Genomic DNA, 14541 nt, shown 5'->3' on the forward strand with positions numbered 1-14541 from the left:
ATGAAATATACAGGAAGTAAAAAACCATTTTCAAAAGTAATTAAAAATCCTAATCTCCGATTCTGTAAACTAACACAAGAGTATTCGTTGACTCATTGTTTCTTATGTTAAAAATAAGAAAAACAGCAAGTAGGCTGACTTGGCCACAGCCAGGGATAAGTTTGCCACTTTAGAGATAAGTTGCTGACAGGGGATTTGAGAAGTGACTTGGTTTTTAAGAGTCTACATCCTTGTGCTTGCACAAAGGAGAAAAACAAAACAAAACAGAGCTCAGAGCTCAAATCTCTGAGACTGACCGGGACAGGAGAGACACGGTGAGACCTACCACTGCCTAAGCTGGGTGTGAAACAAATCTGGGGAAAAGAAGGAAGAAACAATGAACACGGTGGGTAGGAGGTGTGATTTGCTACCAGAACAAGCCACCAGAGGATCTGGCAAAATCCCTGCTCTTCTTGGGGGCTTGACACAGGTTTGAAGATGGTGCGCACTCAGTTCCAGCCAGCTGTGTTAAGCCTTGATCACTGCTGGTTTTTACAGCATGGCAACATACCTGCTCACAGCACGGCAACTCATCTTTTAGCCATAGAGGCTGCAACAAATGAGAATTGTTTCCAGTGACTTAATTCAGCAATTTCTGGAAAAAAATAAATCAGTCTTGACAACATCTCAAGTTATGAGCAAAACAAAACCAGAAGAGGCCACTGAAATCTCATCAGTCGTGCTGTTTCTGAGTACACTCATTGCACAGACATACATGAGATTTACTTCTACTGATTAACACAAGAGGAGACGATGATGAACAGAGAAACCTTCAGTCAAACGTAGAAGCAAGAGAAGGACGAGTAGCTACATTAATACACAACCTCCCGATTTGTAATTCTGTACATTTGCTGCACAGCTCAGGAGGATCCGGGGTGATGCACACCGTTAAGGACACGTGCCAAGAACCAATGATAACCAGACACCCTCACCTTTCCAGGCTGCAGATTCCTTATTTCCAAGCCAGGCTGCTGCCTGCTGGATTTTGTCCTGGAAAAAATCAAGCCAGGGCTGTCACCCTGGCATTCTCCACTCATCTGAAAGCTGCCAGAAGCTCCCGGGCTGACTCAGAGTGGAGGAGATGGGTTTTCATAGGGGTTAAAGGAGATGATTTGCACGCCTTGAAACACAAAGATTTGGCTGCGGCTACAGACGGGACCCTCTAGCTGAAAGCACAGAAGCAGGCTTGCAGTTTGACCTCTGGGGCAGCCTGGGCTCTCGCACTTCCCTGCAAATCCCTCGCTGTGCTTCCTTGTGGGAGAGGGAAATGCAGCTTGTACCATCACTGGGCAAGCCAAGCGAGCCCTCCCCGCACCTCAGTCTGTGCTCACAGACAGAACAGAGGCTGCCACCAGCTTCACTCAAGCCGTGCTAACGTGCTCAGGTGAAGCATTCGGCACACCCGCTGCATTTAACACACGGCTGGCAAACAGATTGAGTCCCTCGTGTACAAAGCACGACCCGATTAGGGCTGCACCCCGCTCACCCCAACACAGCGCCCACGGACTGCAGCACAGCACCAGATCTGAGACGGTCCCAAATGGGAATCCTGCAACTCATCCACAAAGGTGCCCCTCAGGGTTACAAGCGCTGTTTCTCCCCTTCCACTGCCATCACACCAGAGAGGTTACTGCAGTTTCTGGCTGAAATCGATGAGATGCATGCAGATCTCCAGAAACAATTCTCTTTACAGCTACCGCTGTTCATGAAGCAATCAGTTTCCAGGAGCCGCAGGCAAAACCAAAACCTTCCTAAAACGAGCCTTTTCGGGTTAGCCTGTGGCAAGTGTTCATGACCAGATCTGCTAGGATATAACCTGCAATTAGGGCATTTCAATAAGCTAGACCCCATTTGAAAATAAAACTCAAATGTAGAAATGGTAGCAGAAGATTCACTTTATAATAAAAAGATCTAAAGCAGCTATAAGCTCACATTAAAGTACAAAAACAAAAAAAAAAAAAGCAGGTGATGGCTCCACTCACCAGAGGCCAAGTGGGCCTTGCCTGCTCTTGTGTTATGTCCCACCGGCCTGACCTGTGGGTGCAGATGGCAACTGCTGGCCCACCCACCTCCACACCAGAGCACGGATGAAGGTGCCCAGACAACCAAGCAGCCGAGGGACAGCAGCTCTTATGGCTTCCTGCTGAGCACAACACACAGCAGCACCCAAACTAGCACTTACAGGGAAGGAGGGCCATGTGGAGCAGTAGTTGGTTACCGCTGTTCTTCACTGAGACAGCGAGACCCCAACTTGATTCTGTTTTTTTTTTTTTTTCCTCCGATCTGGAGCACTCTCCAGCAGTACCAACGCTGACTGCTACCAGCGCCGTGGCGTTTGTCGGAGCCATCATCACGCACCACTTACTGCAGCAGGCTGGAGAGCTGCTCACAGAGCTGGAAACGAATGGAGCTGGATGGCGTGCCTAAAAAAAGCTCGAGGAACTGCTGCGTTTTTGGTTTGTTTGTTTTTCAGTCACCTGGTGGGGCCAACTGTTCTGAGCTCAGGCTGCTCCACTGCCTTTTCCTACAAGAGCTGCTGCAGCCTGGAGCCAACAGCGAGGTCAGACAAGGCAGAAGCACTCGCAAAGCCAGCAGAAGACCCCCTTGTCTTTTGCATCTCTCCTACAAGGCGAGCCACAAGCTGCTTAATCACTGTTTCAGGGCCTTATTCAAGCACTAAAATTGATTTCCCATGACCCCGTCTACCCAAGAGAAGGATTTTCTGAGGATCTCCATCAGGCCCTGCCTCCAGGTCAGCTCAAGTCATGCTGGAAGAGCTGGTGGCCCCGAGCTCATGGTGGGCTGGCCACAGCCTGCCCAAAATCTGTGGCCGTGTTAAAAACAAGGCGAGGAGGAGCCAGGTTCCCACCATTGTTAACATCAACAGGAGCGACACAAACAGTCTGAAAGCATTTCCTACCACAGACAAGGCACCGAGGTGAATAAAGGAAACGAAGGGTTCACAAACTACACACAATTTCAGGGGGTGCTGCTAGATCTGCTGTTCAGAGGGAGCCAAAAGAACGCCGATTCCTCAGCTCCGCTAGCCCCGCTCTACCTTCTTTCCTCTCTTCCCCTCCCTCCCCTCCATGGAAACTGGCAGTCTCTCGTTCTGAAGTATTTTTAAAACAGAGTGAAGAATGCACTGTGCCGGTCTTGTCTCTCAGATAGCACATTTCGAGGCCCCCGTGTACGAGTCAGCGTTCCAGCTTCATTTTCCATCAATTGCTGTTTGACTGGCGGGGGGAGGAGGCGTAGTATCTGTGTGTGCATGCTGGTGTTGCCTTTAACTAGGCCAAGCTGTGATCCTGTAGCCATTTAGGATAAACAAATAAAGAGCAGGGTAGGGAAGCCAGAGCCCCCTTCCATGCTCCGACCTCCTGAGGCACCACCCAGCGCTGGTCAAGGTGCTGGGGATGAGCCCAGCGGGAGCTGGGATCCCCGTCCAGGGCACCGCGAGCCTCCAGGCTGCAAGTGGCTCATCTCGGAGCCCAGGTACCGTCCCCATGCTTCCACCCAGACGCACGGTTAAGCACATGCATGGCTTTCATCAGCTGCGAGGTCCCATGGCAGCTCCCAGCGCTGCGAAAGCTTTGCTTATGCATGCCTTTGCATTTACATGCTGAGATCAGCCTCCATTAAGTCAAACGAAATTACAGGCAGTGCCTTACACATGTGCCTTCCCATCTGCGGGACCGGGGCCTTGAAATGAAAGCCACCCATCCTACCAAAACACGCCCTGCTCAGCTACAATTAAACACAGACACTTCAGAGCAGCTCGCCGAGGTTCGTTTTTTATGCATGCTTTTCCAATTAGCATAATGTTGTATCCTGCCAGGACGTAAAAGGTTGTGACTCAGGAATGTTATCTTGGTTTTTAGAAATCAAACTCGCTCACTCCTAGCTTCATTCCTTCCCTTAATTCTCCCCCCCTCGCTCCTGCCAGCGACACACGTCGCTCAGCACCCGTACAAGACCTGGTGATCAGGCTGAGAGACGCACTCACCACTTTTGCCTCGCTCTCCCGTGTAATTAACTGTTTCCTCAGGTTCCCTGCCACCTCCCCAGCAGCAGAGGGGATCAGATACGGTAAAGGAGACGACATGCTCAGCACCTACTGAATGCCAGCCTGCTGTCCTTTATTTTGCTGTTATCCCAGGGTCAAACAGCTCTCTGAGAAGTACCCATTTGGTGCCTGGTCTGCCCACTGCAGAGTCCCCTCGCCTTCCCCTGTCCCACACACACACTTCCCACCCCGAGGGATGCTTTATTCTGGCTGGACTCAACGGCACATGGTCTGAATTTAGCTGAACCACTACACAAGTCCCTGCAGATGCTGCCCCGGGATGGCGAGGGGACTGCTGTTCAGCAAAGCCAGGAGAGGCTCAGGGTAATACGACGAAGGAAGAAAAGCGGCGCGCGAACAAACAGCAAGCACGTCTCGCAATAAACTGGCAATAAACCACTCCCAAGCCCATTCACAGGCTGAGGTCGCTACTCCACACAAAGCAGAAGGGCTCCGCTTCGCAGTACCAGCCAGCCTGCCCTAAGCACCAGCCAAAGCAGGGATTTCCAGGCATCTTTTTCCACCAAGACACAAACTTCAGCTTCCAAGCGCATTTTGGAGCTTGCAATCAAGGAATCATTTCAGATGCAGCTTTATAAGCAGCTGGGATAATTTGTAGGCATTCTGCTCACAAACATCAGCTCTCATCTCGCCTCGTAGCCTAACTTCCCCACCTACACCTCACCATCACCACCACCCTCACACACTCCCCGTGCCACATCAGAGGAGCCCCGTAGCCGGGCAGCTCCCCAAGCACATCACCAGCCCTACAGGAACCCGTCTGGTCCCGGTCCCACCCTGAAGGCAGACCATTTGCTCTGCAAGGAGCCACATTCAAGTCCCCGGCTCGGGGGCAGCCCCTGCTTCACTCCCAAGCGCTGTGAAAGTTAGATGCGAGCCGCTCCGCTCTGTCTCCCTCCCCCGGCCGCCGAGGCGCAGCTCGGCCCGGAGCTCCCTCCACGTTCCTGCAGCCGGGTGCAGGACGCAGACTTTCCCCCACCCGCAGCAGCATCTGCTAGCTTCTGCGTGTGCATGGAGAGGGTCTTCTATTTTTTTTCCCCCTCTCTGCAAAGGGAAACCCTTTGTCCCTCTCGGCAGGGATGTAAGACAGCGAGCCTCCCCTTCCCTCCCCTCCCAGCCGCGCCGGAGGACGCGAGCCACGCGTGTCCCCGCAGCCCCCATACCGGGGGGTCCCCGAGCCCCCTCTCCCCCTTTCCCCTTTTCCCGGGGAGCCCCCGAGCGCAGCCCCGCCGGGAGCAGCCCGGGACCCCGCAGCCCCAAAGAGCCGCGGCCCCAAAAAGTTCGGCGCCGGGCGCGGGGCAGGGGCGCAGGCGGGGAGAGGGGACCCCGCGGCGAGCCCGCCCGGCCCCCCCCACCCCAAAACCCCGTCCCGCACCCACCGCCGGTCTGCCCACGGCCACGGCCATCGCTGCGCTCCCCGGCCCTCCTCCTGGCTGCCTGCTAGGGCTGCAACATGGCCACCCGGCGGGGAGGGCCCATGCGCAATGCGAAGGGGCCGGGCGGCGAGGCGGGCCCCCCCCGGCCCTCCCCCGGGGCCGGCCGCTGCCACCCCCCGAGGGGCCGCGGCCACCCCCGGGTAGGGGATCCCGGCCCCTTCGCCCCCTTTCTCCCCCCCCAGCGCGGCGGGGAGGCGCTGGAGGCAGAGCCCCCCCTGCTCCGGGGACCCCCGCCCCGGTGGCCGAGCCGGGGACCGGCCGGGTCCCCCCGCTGCCCCCCGGGGTAGGGGCCGGGACGCTGCTGGAGGTGGTTTCGCCAAGGCACGAAACCCCAAAAGGCAGAAGCCTGATTCTCTGTGCACGCAAAGGGTGTTACAGCCCTACCCGCTGAAGGGAGCAGCCGAAGAGCTGAGGCAAAAAGACAAAAGGGTAAAAGCCGAAAGCAGCTCCCACGAAAGCAGCAGCCAGCAAACAGGCCTTGGTATTCATGCACCCGCTAACATAAAGGCTTTGCCTTGGCACCCCAAAAGTCATCCCCAGACTGCCACAAAGAAGCACAAGGCTGTTGGCAGAGGCTATGGAGTCCAAGAGTTCCCATCCCTCAGTTCTTCTGACCATGTTTTGAAGGATGTAGGGAAGTGATCATCCTCCTGGTGAGGCCGCACCTCGAGTACTGTGTTCAGTTTTGGGCCCCTCGCTACAAGAAGGACATGGAGGTGCTTGAGCGGGTGCAGAGAAGGGCAACGAAGCTGGTGAGGGGCCTGGAGAACAAGTCCTACGAGGAGCAGCTGAGGGAGCTGGGCTTGTTCAGCCTGGAGAAGAGGAGGCTCAGGGGTGACCTTATCGCTCTTTTTAGGTACCTCAAGGGAGGCTGTAGCGAGGTGGGGGTAGCTTGTTCTCCCACGTGCCTGGTGACAGGACGAGGGGGAATGGGTTTAAGTTGAGCCAGGGGAGTTTTAGGTTAGATGTTAGGAAGAACTTCTTCACTGAAAGGGTTGTGAGGCACTGGAACAGGCTGCCCAGGGAAGTGGTGGAGTCACTATCCCTGGAAGTCTTCAAAAGACGTTTAGATGTAGAGCTTAGGGATATGGTTTAGTGGAGGACTGGTCAGTGTTAGGTCAGAGGCTGGACTCGGTGATCTTGGAGGTCTCTTCCAACCTAGATGATTCTGTGGTACCTGAGCCTGGTCCTGCTGCCTCAAACTGCCCAGCAAAGGAAGGGGGTGCAGCACCACCACCCAGCTCCTCTCCCTCCTTCCCAGTGGGGGTTTAAGGATCTGCTCCTAGGCACAGGTGTGCAGCTTTCATTAGCAAACCTGCTGCACAAAAAGCTGGTGGGCTTTCTCCCAGTAACAAGGGTTTGGGGAGCACAGCTGAATAACATTCATCCAGCTTATTTTAAGGAGGCTGCTCTGTTCATCTCATCTCGCTCTTGTAGCAAGTTCCTCCTCCTGCATGCCGGGCTCCAGGAGAGGCGCTGAGCACACCTGTGCTGGGACCAGTGCAGCCTCTAGTGGAAACCTGGTGGTGATTTCCAAAGAGCTGCCCTTGCACCTGTGAGTGAGGTGGATGCCTTCCCCTCCTGTGAGTCAGCAGCTGGCACAACGCTCCTCCATCAGCACCACGTAACTAACACAGAGATCTCCATGTGTGCAGAGCCCCAGTGTGGCTCACCACCGAGGCTGGGAGAGCTGTGGTTGAGTTTTCTCCCTGACACCCGTGCGTACAGACCTTCCTGAGCGTGGCTGTTCCTGCTGACGGAGTAGGAACTAAGCCCCATCAAGTCAAGGAAACGTGCTGCAATCTCTCCAGATCTCTTCTAGCACAGTTCCTCGCATTCCTCGTGTTCAACGGGAAGAAGCAGACCCTTCATTCCTACAAGCTTCATGGCTGCTGTTGACAAACGCGTCCCTGTGTGAAGGGAAACGCCAGCCTTTCATTCTAGAGACCCTGTGGGGACTGATTGAATTTTTCCGAAGCTCTTTTGCATCATTTTGCTGCGGCAGCATGTCATTGCTTTACTGACCTTTTATGTCAGCTGTGGGGCAATTTGTCAGATTACAGGGGATGAGAAAATACGCAAGCAGATGCAGAGCTCAGGTTAACTTTCCTCCTGTTTAAAATCAACCGCAGGTACGTGGCTCCCTAACACCATCTCGTACAGCAGCAGGAGGCTACAAGGCGGAGTGGTGAGCTTATAATTTTGAAATACTGCTTGAGCCTGCCCCCACTTTGTGATTAGCACCACTCACAGCTTACTCAAATGTCACCTGAAGAGACCTGTTGTGTCCAGAGCCCTCAAAGAGGGCAAGAACGGGGTAAATTCAGTCTTTCTGAAGACTGTTGCCCACAACCAAAAGTGAGCAATTTACAGACAGCAGACTGCCACAGGATAAGGGAGACAAGAGCCTCTTTAAACCTCTGAGTGTGAAGCAGACAAAGAGACTGCAGGTAGCAGAGCTGCACATCTTGCCAGCATGCAACATTACACCCCCTTAATCCCCAAATGGGATTTGCTGTAAGGGCAGAGACGTGCCCCAGCCTCTGAATCAACACGAGCTACTCACTCAACACTTTTTTGCGGGTGCCTCCCAAGGGTATCCGAGCTACCCGGGAAGCGCGGCGCTCCCAGCCAGGCGAGATGCGTTAGCGTAGCCCACGTCACTCGAACAAGCTCAGCGAGGTTTTTCCACCCATGCCAGCATTCAGCATCGGCCTCAGCCCCGCAGATACTCCAGCAGTCGCTTTGTGCTGCCTGAGCGCGTTCCTCTGCCTTCAACAACACGGCTTGCAGGGCGAGAGCTGGCATTTCTCAAGAGAAAAACCTTCCAGTTCGCAGTCAGTGCCGGGCTTATGGTAAGTGAGGTAATACTTCCCAGTGGCGCTTAAGTGCAAATGCAATATCAGGGAAAGCTGTAAAATGCCTCCTGCTTACATCTGAGTTCATCAAACCCAAACAGCATTTTCATAGCAATGCTGTTGTTTGCCACTGTTATTTACTTGGATTTTTTATCTCCACAATCTCTCCTCCTCTCTTGTTTGTGATCACAATTATATCATTATGCTCCACGCACTGCATCCCAACCGCTTCCGCTGAGGGTGTGCTGCCATCAAACACAGAGCTGTGAATGCAATTTAGAGCTCAGGAGGAGGAGAAATGTGTTTATGCCTTGAAAAGCTGTACCAAAGGCACGTGCAGGATGTTAAAATATTAACTTTTCAGATATGGCATCCCTCTTCTCCCAGCACCTGCGCCCTCCTCAGACGAACGCTTCCGATGGGGTGTAACCACACTCTCCTGCTCCACACCGCAGTAAAAACCCAAAGCAAGATGTGGTGTAGCATAAAAGTGCAGTTCCTCTTGCTGCTGCCACCTAAGCAACCCACAGCTTGGCACGCTGCATGACTCTCCTGATACACTGCTGAAACTGTAACTTCTGCCCTGGAAACTTAAAAGTTTCTTTTGGGGCTACCCCCACCATTCCAGAGGTTACATTTTAGCAGTCCTACAACTCCACAGCGCAATTTATCATACAAACCAGCCTGGTAATGTACTGTGGCAGAAACTAATCGTCCACAATCAGCACCTCCGAAGCGCAGACCTGTGCAGCTTACTTTCTGGAGAGCAAAACCACCGCACACATCCGCTCTCGCAACCTCAAATGTTATCCTAAGGTTTAGTGTTACCAAAGCACAGCTCGCAAACCCACGCACGACATCTACTGCAATCTCTGCCTCAGGTTTGTGAAGGTTGCGTGCACGCTTCTGGGTTTGCAGTGGCTGACCAGAGGACAGGCAGCTAAAAATATTTCTGGTCACCTGAGAGCCTGCCATAGACTTCTGGAGCGTGACTGAGGGCCTGACCCAGGCTTCTTTAAAGCCAGAGAGCCTGTACTGAGCTCAGTCCCTCTGTGCCTCTACTCCCTGACTGCAAGACAGAAAGCAAATAAATAAATAAATAAAGACATAAAAAAACTCTCTTGCATGCTTTCCTCCGACTATCTGTGCCCCAAACTCCTTGGGACGTGGCTGTAGCTTGTCTGGTGTGTATGGGGCACGTTGCCCACCTGGGCACTGACCTTATCCGTGCTCCTCAGCTGTGATGCACACACGAGCGGTGATAGCATTAGAGACACACAACAAAAATCAGATCCCTGGGTCCTGCCTGATCTCCCTCAGTGAGCGTGGAGATGATACGAGATGCAGCCTGAAACCTGACTTGAGACATTCGTGGGGCTTGCGTGCAGCTGTCATACAGGGGCACGATGCCCGGCAGGTGTGACAGCAGCCACCCTGACCCCCGCCACATCCCGTCCGTCCCCGTTCACTGCCAGCTCTCACGAGCCACAGAGTCCCCCAAGGGGTGCAAGGTCCTGTGGCAGTGTCCTCAGAGAGGCTCCCAGGGGGCTCTGAGGAGGGCAAGAGACAGAGACCACCCCCAGCTCAGCACCGAGAGGGTTTTTCGCTGAGCACGGCCAGCTCAGTGCCCGGCTGCTCCTCTTCCTCGCCACCCCGGGCGAGGGCGATGGGGGCGGAGAGGCCCGGCGGGGCGGGAGGCGGGTTCCCCGGCCGGCCAGGGCTGCGGCAGCGGCAGCGCCCCGCCGAGCGGCGCCGAGCCCCGGGAGCCGAGCTGCGAGGATGGCTCGGGAGCTGAGCCAGGAGGCCGTGCTGGACTTCTTGTGGGGGGCCGGCGGCCGAGCCCCCAACGCGGCGCTGCTCCGCCACTTCCAGGCTTTCCTCCGCGACCCGGCGCTGACGGCCGAGCAGCGGGGCGAGCGCCGGGAGCGCTTCAAGCGCCTCGTCAACTCCGTGGCCACCGTGCGCCCCGCCGGCCCCGGCGCCTCCAAGGACATCGTCCTCCGCCGCAGGTACCGAGACCTCCTCGACGAGGAGCTGCCGCCGCCGGGGGAGCACCGGCCGCAGGAGGAGGAGGAGGAGGAGGAAGAGGAGGAGGAGGAGGAGAAGCAGCAGCAGCCCCCGCCGCCCCCATGCCAGCCCGGCCCGTCGGGGAAGGCGCTGGAGAAGGGGCAGCACCCCTCGGGAGCCGTGTCGGGGGGCTGCGCCTCCCGGGGCCGCGGGGGGCTGTGCTGCGAGTGCCGCCGGGCGCTCCGCGATGCCGCCGCCCGGCCGCCCCCCTACCGGAGCCGCCCGCTGGCTTTGGGGTCGGGGGTGCCGCTCTTCGTGTCCCCGCCGCCCTACCGGCCCCCGCAGCCGCCCCCCGCCGCTCCTGCCCGCTCCCCGGCCCTTCCCCGGGGGCCGCCGCCCTCTGGGGCTGCCCCCGCGGGGTCCCTGCCAGCGGCGGACCCCAAGGGACCGCCCCCTGCTCGGTCCCTGCCGCTGCCCCCGGGCCCCAGGCTGCCCCCATCCCAGTCCCCACCGCTGCCCGCTGCCCGCTTGCCCCCACCCAAGGCCCCGCCACCCTCGGCAGGCTCAGGGGTACGACCCCCTGCCGGGCCACCCCAGCCCCTGCTGCTGTCCCCCAGCCCCAGGGTGCCGCCCCCCAGCAGGCCACCCCAAGCCCGGACCCCGCAGCCAGCCCGCCGGGAGCCACCCCTGTCGCAGTCCCCGCTGTGTCGCTCAGCTCCGGGGACGCTGCCCCTGTCCCAGTCCCAGTCCCTGCAGACTCTCACTGCTGAGCGCTCCCCACCCCAGACCCCGCTGCTTTCACCGTGCCCGGATGCGTTACCCTCCACCCGGCTGCCCCCGTCCCAGTCCAGGTCCCTGCAGCACCTCCCCACCAGGCCGTCCCCATCCCCACCACGGCCGGAGGGGCTCACGGTGCCACCCCATGGACCAGCACGGTCCCGAGCCCCGCTGCTGCACACCCCCAGCCTGCCCTCACCCCTCACCCCATCACCCCCAGCCAGCCCCATGGTGCTGCCCCCCTGCTCCCAATCCCCCCCGCTGACCCCTACGGGGCCACCACAAGCCCCGGAGAGCGGCCCCGCAGCCCCGCTGCCTGTCTTCAGGAGCATCAGGTGCCAGCTGGCGTTGCTGGAGGTGCAGGGCGTCCCCCCATCGCTGCAGGACGACAGAGGGGGGCTGCCCCGCAGCCTGCCCTCCAAGAGCTCCCCCGTGCACGTCCCAAACCGGGGGCTGGTGGTGCCGCTGGGGCGGCGGGAGCACGCCTGGCTCGTGGCCGTGTCGGCGGGGCGCTGGGCCCAGGTGCGGGGGCTGTTCCTGGAGGAGCCGGAGCTGGCCCTGCAGCGGGACTTCGTGACGGGCTTCACGGTGCTGCACTGGCTGGCCAAGCACGGGGATGGGCCGGGCCTGCAGGAGCTGGCGGAAGCGGCGCGCCGGGCCGGGCTGTCCCTGGACGTGGACGTGAGGTCGGGCTGCGGCTACACTCCGCTGCACCTGGCCGCCATACACGGCCACCAGCTCGTCATCAAGGTGCTGGTGCTGCAGCTGGGGTGCCAGGTGCAGGTGAGGGATGGCAGCGGGCGCCGGCCCTGGGAGTACCTGGGCGGCAACACCTCCGGCGAGATCTGGCAGCTCCTGCAGGCGCCCCGGGGCACCATCATGTTCCCCACGCAGCCCCTGGCCCGCAGCGTGTCCTCCGTCAGCAAGGCCTCGCTGCCCGCCGGCAGGGCGACGCTGGCCGCCTGCCTGAAGCCGCAGCGCAGCCGCGGGGCAGCGTCCCACCGGATCGGCAGCGAGAGCGACTGAGAAACAGCTCCCCGGCACCCCTGCCACTGGAGGCGCACCCAGGGGAGGCCAGGTGGGCGCAGGGAGCCGCGAAGCAGGCTGGTCCTCTGGAGGAATGTACTCTTAAATTATTGCAATGAAACGTTACCCCAGTCTCTCTGCTCTCCCTCCAATTTCTTGCTTTTCTACGAGTGAGAGGATGTGGCTCCTCGGCTGGAAACGCGTCTGAACCCGGGGAGGCAACTCACGGGGCAGGCACCAGCTGCTGGGGGCACTGAAAACCGCCAGCGTTTGTGGGACTGTGGGTTTGGGGTCTCAGGCTCTGCGGTGATGCTCACAGCCTCCCAACCAGGTCAGAGTGTTCCAGGGACAGCTTGCTGCTAGTCCTGGGGCTTGCAAAACGCTTGCTTGCACCACCGAAATTCTGGGGAGTAGCTCTGGCTGCCTTTCTAACGCCGGCAGATTAAGGATGAGCCCCACCATTAAAAATGCGGTTGGTCTGGGTCCGGCCTCCCAGCAAGAGCCCTCGCAGAGCGACTGTGGCAGAGGGCGGCAGCCAGAGAGCCGCGAGGGCAGGAGGGTGGTAACACACCCGCCCCGTTCCTCAGCCCTTCTCGCCCACCAGTCCCCGCAGAGAGGAATGCAGGGCAGCACCGCGGCCCCGCTCCTCCCCACGGCTGCCCCAGGCTGCCCAGCAGCACCGATACTGCCCCTGCTGTGTGTGCTGCTCCTCGCCCCGCAGGACGGGGAAGTGGTACCCGTGCTGTGGCTCCAGAGGCCCATTCCCACACCTCGGGGACACGGAGCATCACCACAGGGATCCGGGTTGGACAGACGAGCGGTGCCATGGCGCGGGCCCCAGGCTCGTGGGAAGGAAGGCAGTGTTGCAGCCAGAGCTGTGTTTCCCCAGAGACTCCAGTCCTAAATTGCCTCAGAGGTGTTTCGGGGTTGAATGGGGGCCCAGGTGCAAGGAAGTGACATCCAGCACGGTCATTCAAACCACAGATGGGCTTTAGGAATCCCACTGGATCAAGAGAATGACATGCAGGAGGTGGGACTGCTGATGTATTTGAGGTATGTGCCTCAATGCCTGCAGTTTCAGGGAGGAACAGGACCCGGGGCGGCAGAACCTGACCGCTGCATAACATGCGTGCCGGGGAATGCCTCGAGTCCGCGTTCAAGCCCTAATTGAGGTCTCCGCTCTGCTTGGGGTTTGAGGGAGGAACTCTTCCCTTGCAGAAGGGAAGCTCGTCTGTCTGTTTCTGTGGCCACAAAAGGTAGTGGCCTTTTACCAGCCCAGTTTTCTCATTTTTGCAAGGGAAAGAGCGAACTCAGCAAACCAAGGCAGCATCCTGTGAACAGTCACTCCTTGCTCTGAGAAGAGTTCAATGCAAACTTGGTCTCACAAGAAATTCAGCTCTGACACGACCGCTGAGCCACTGGCACGGGCACCTGGAGGGCTCCCCAGGACTCCTGCAGCAGGAGCCCTCAGTGCCTCCCTTCCTCTTACTTCCAGCTGGGGGCTGGAGCCTGGATTAACTCAAATGTGCAAAGCAGCTGTTGCTGGCTGAAGGCTGTTCCACCACCTTCAGAGCTGTTGCCACAATTCACGTCGCATACCAGGCTCCCTTGGGGAAGTGCTCCCTAAAGGCTTCCCTGAGCTTCAGCCAGAAGCCCTGAAAAGCAACCCGCTGGTGGGGGTACCAGGCATGCCAGAGCCTTGGCATACAGAGAGCTTCAGGGAAGAAATACAAAAAGAAAGAAGTTTGTGGAGAGACTAGAGCTCGCTGAGGGCACAGGACACGTACATTGTGCCATCAGAAACAAGGCTCCTTCCCTGGAGTGGCCATTGCCCCTCCTCTGTCTGGGGGAGAGCATACTTCTGCTCACAGACACCCATAGCTTCTAAAGCAGACGGTTTTGCCCCCTAATATCTCTGGCATTTCTAAGACAAAGACTGAGCAGGACAATGTTACCTTGGGGTTCTCATTTTACAGTCTCTCCACGACCTTTCTCCATGACGCAAATCTAAGTAACGCTTTTTTTTTTTTTTTTCTTTTCCCTGCACACTGTTGCAGACCTTGTCTGTCATCCTTTTAAGAGCAACTTTATCTCCCCAGCAGTTCTTCAGGTCAGCAGCCTAACAAAAACCTGGGAAGGCCCTTTGCGAACACTGCTCACCTGCAGGGATGACACAGACAAGCTGCATTCCCCAGTTTTTACATTATGAGGCAACCCGTAGGAAGCCTGGAACTGCAGAAACCTTTCCCTGTGCACATTCACTCTTTTTCATCCTAGAATTACTTAGTCCTTAGACCACTGACGTTGGTAA

General features: G+C 57.6%; 2 protein-coding genes across 5 annotated transcripts in view; one reads left to right on the plus strand and one right to left on the minus strand.

Annotated features, from left to right (window-relative positions):
• SEPTIN11 (septin 11) overlaps positions 1-14541 on the minus strand; it is an 81887-nt gene that overhangs the window by 49470 nt on the left and 17876 nt on the right. For 3 of the 4 annotated variants that reach the window (XM_084519280.1, XM_084519279.1, XM_084519278.1), the window contains exon 1: positions 5506-5618. The exons of the other annotated variant lie outside the window; for it this stretch is intronic. In XM_084519280.1, the coding sequence (XP_084375406.1) occupies positions 5506-5532 (27 nt within the window). In that variant the 5' untranslated portion in view covers positions 5533-5618. Of the gene's footprint in view, positions 1-5505; positions 5619-14541 lie in introns of those variants that run through there. 4 annotated transcript variants of the gene reach the window in all.
• On the plus strand, positions 10163-12364 carry SOWAHB (sosondowah ankyrin repeat domain family member B). The gene has a single exon (XM_084519277.1). The coding sequence runs from the start codon at positions 10200-10202 to the stop codon at positions 12228-12230; it is 2031 nt and encodes a 676-aa protein (XP_084375403.1). The 5' UTR covers positions 10163-10199; the 3' UTR covers positions 12231-12364.

This window comes from Aythya ferina, assembly GCF_964211825.1.
Source record: "Aythya ferina genome assembly, chromosome: 4".
Taxonomy (NCBI): domain Eukaryota; kingdom Metazoa; phylum Chordata; class Aves; order Anseriformes; family Anatidae; genus Aythya; species Aythya ferina.

Excerpts from the sequence above, each read along its gene's own strand:
- SOWAHB (XM_084519277.1), top strand. The coding sequence starts at position 10,200 with ATGGCTCGGGAGCTGAGCCAGGAGGCCGTGCTGGACTTCTTGTGGGGG.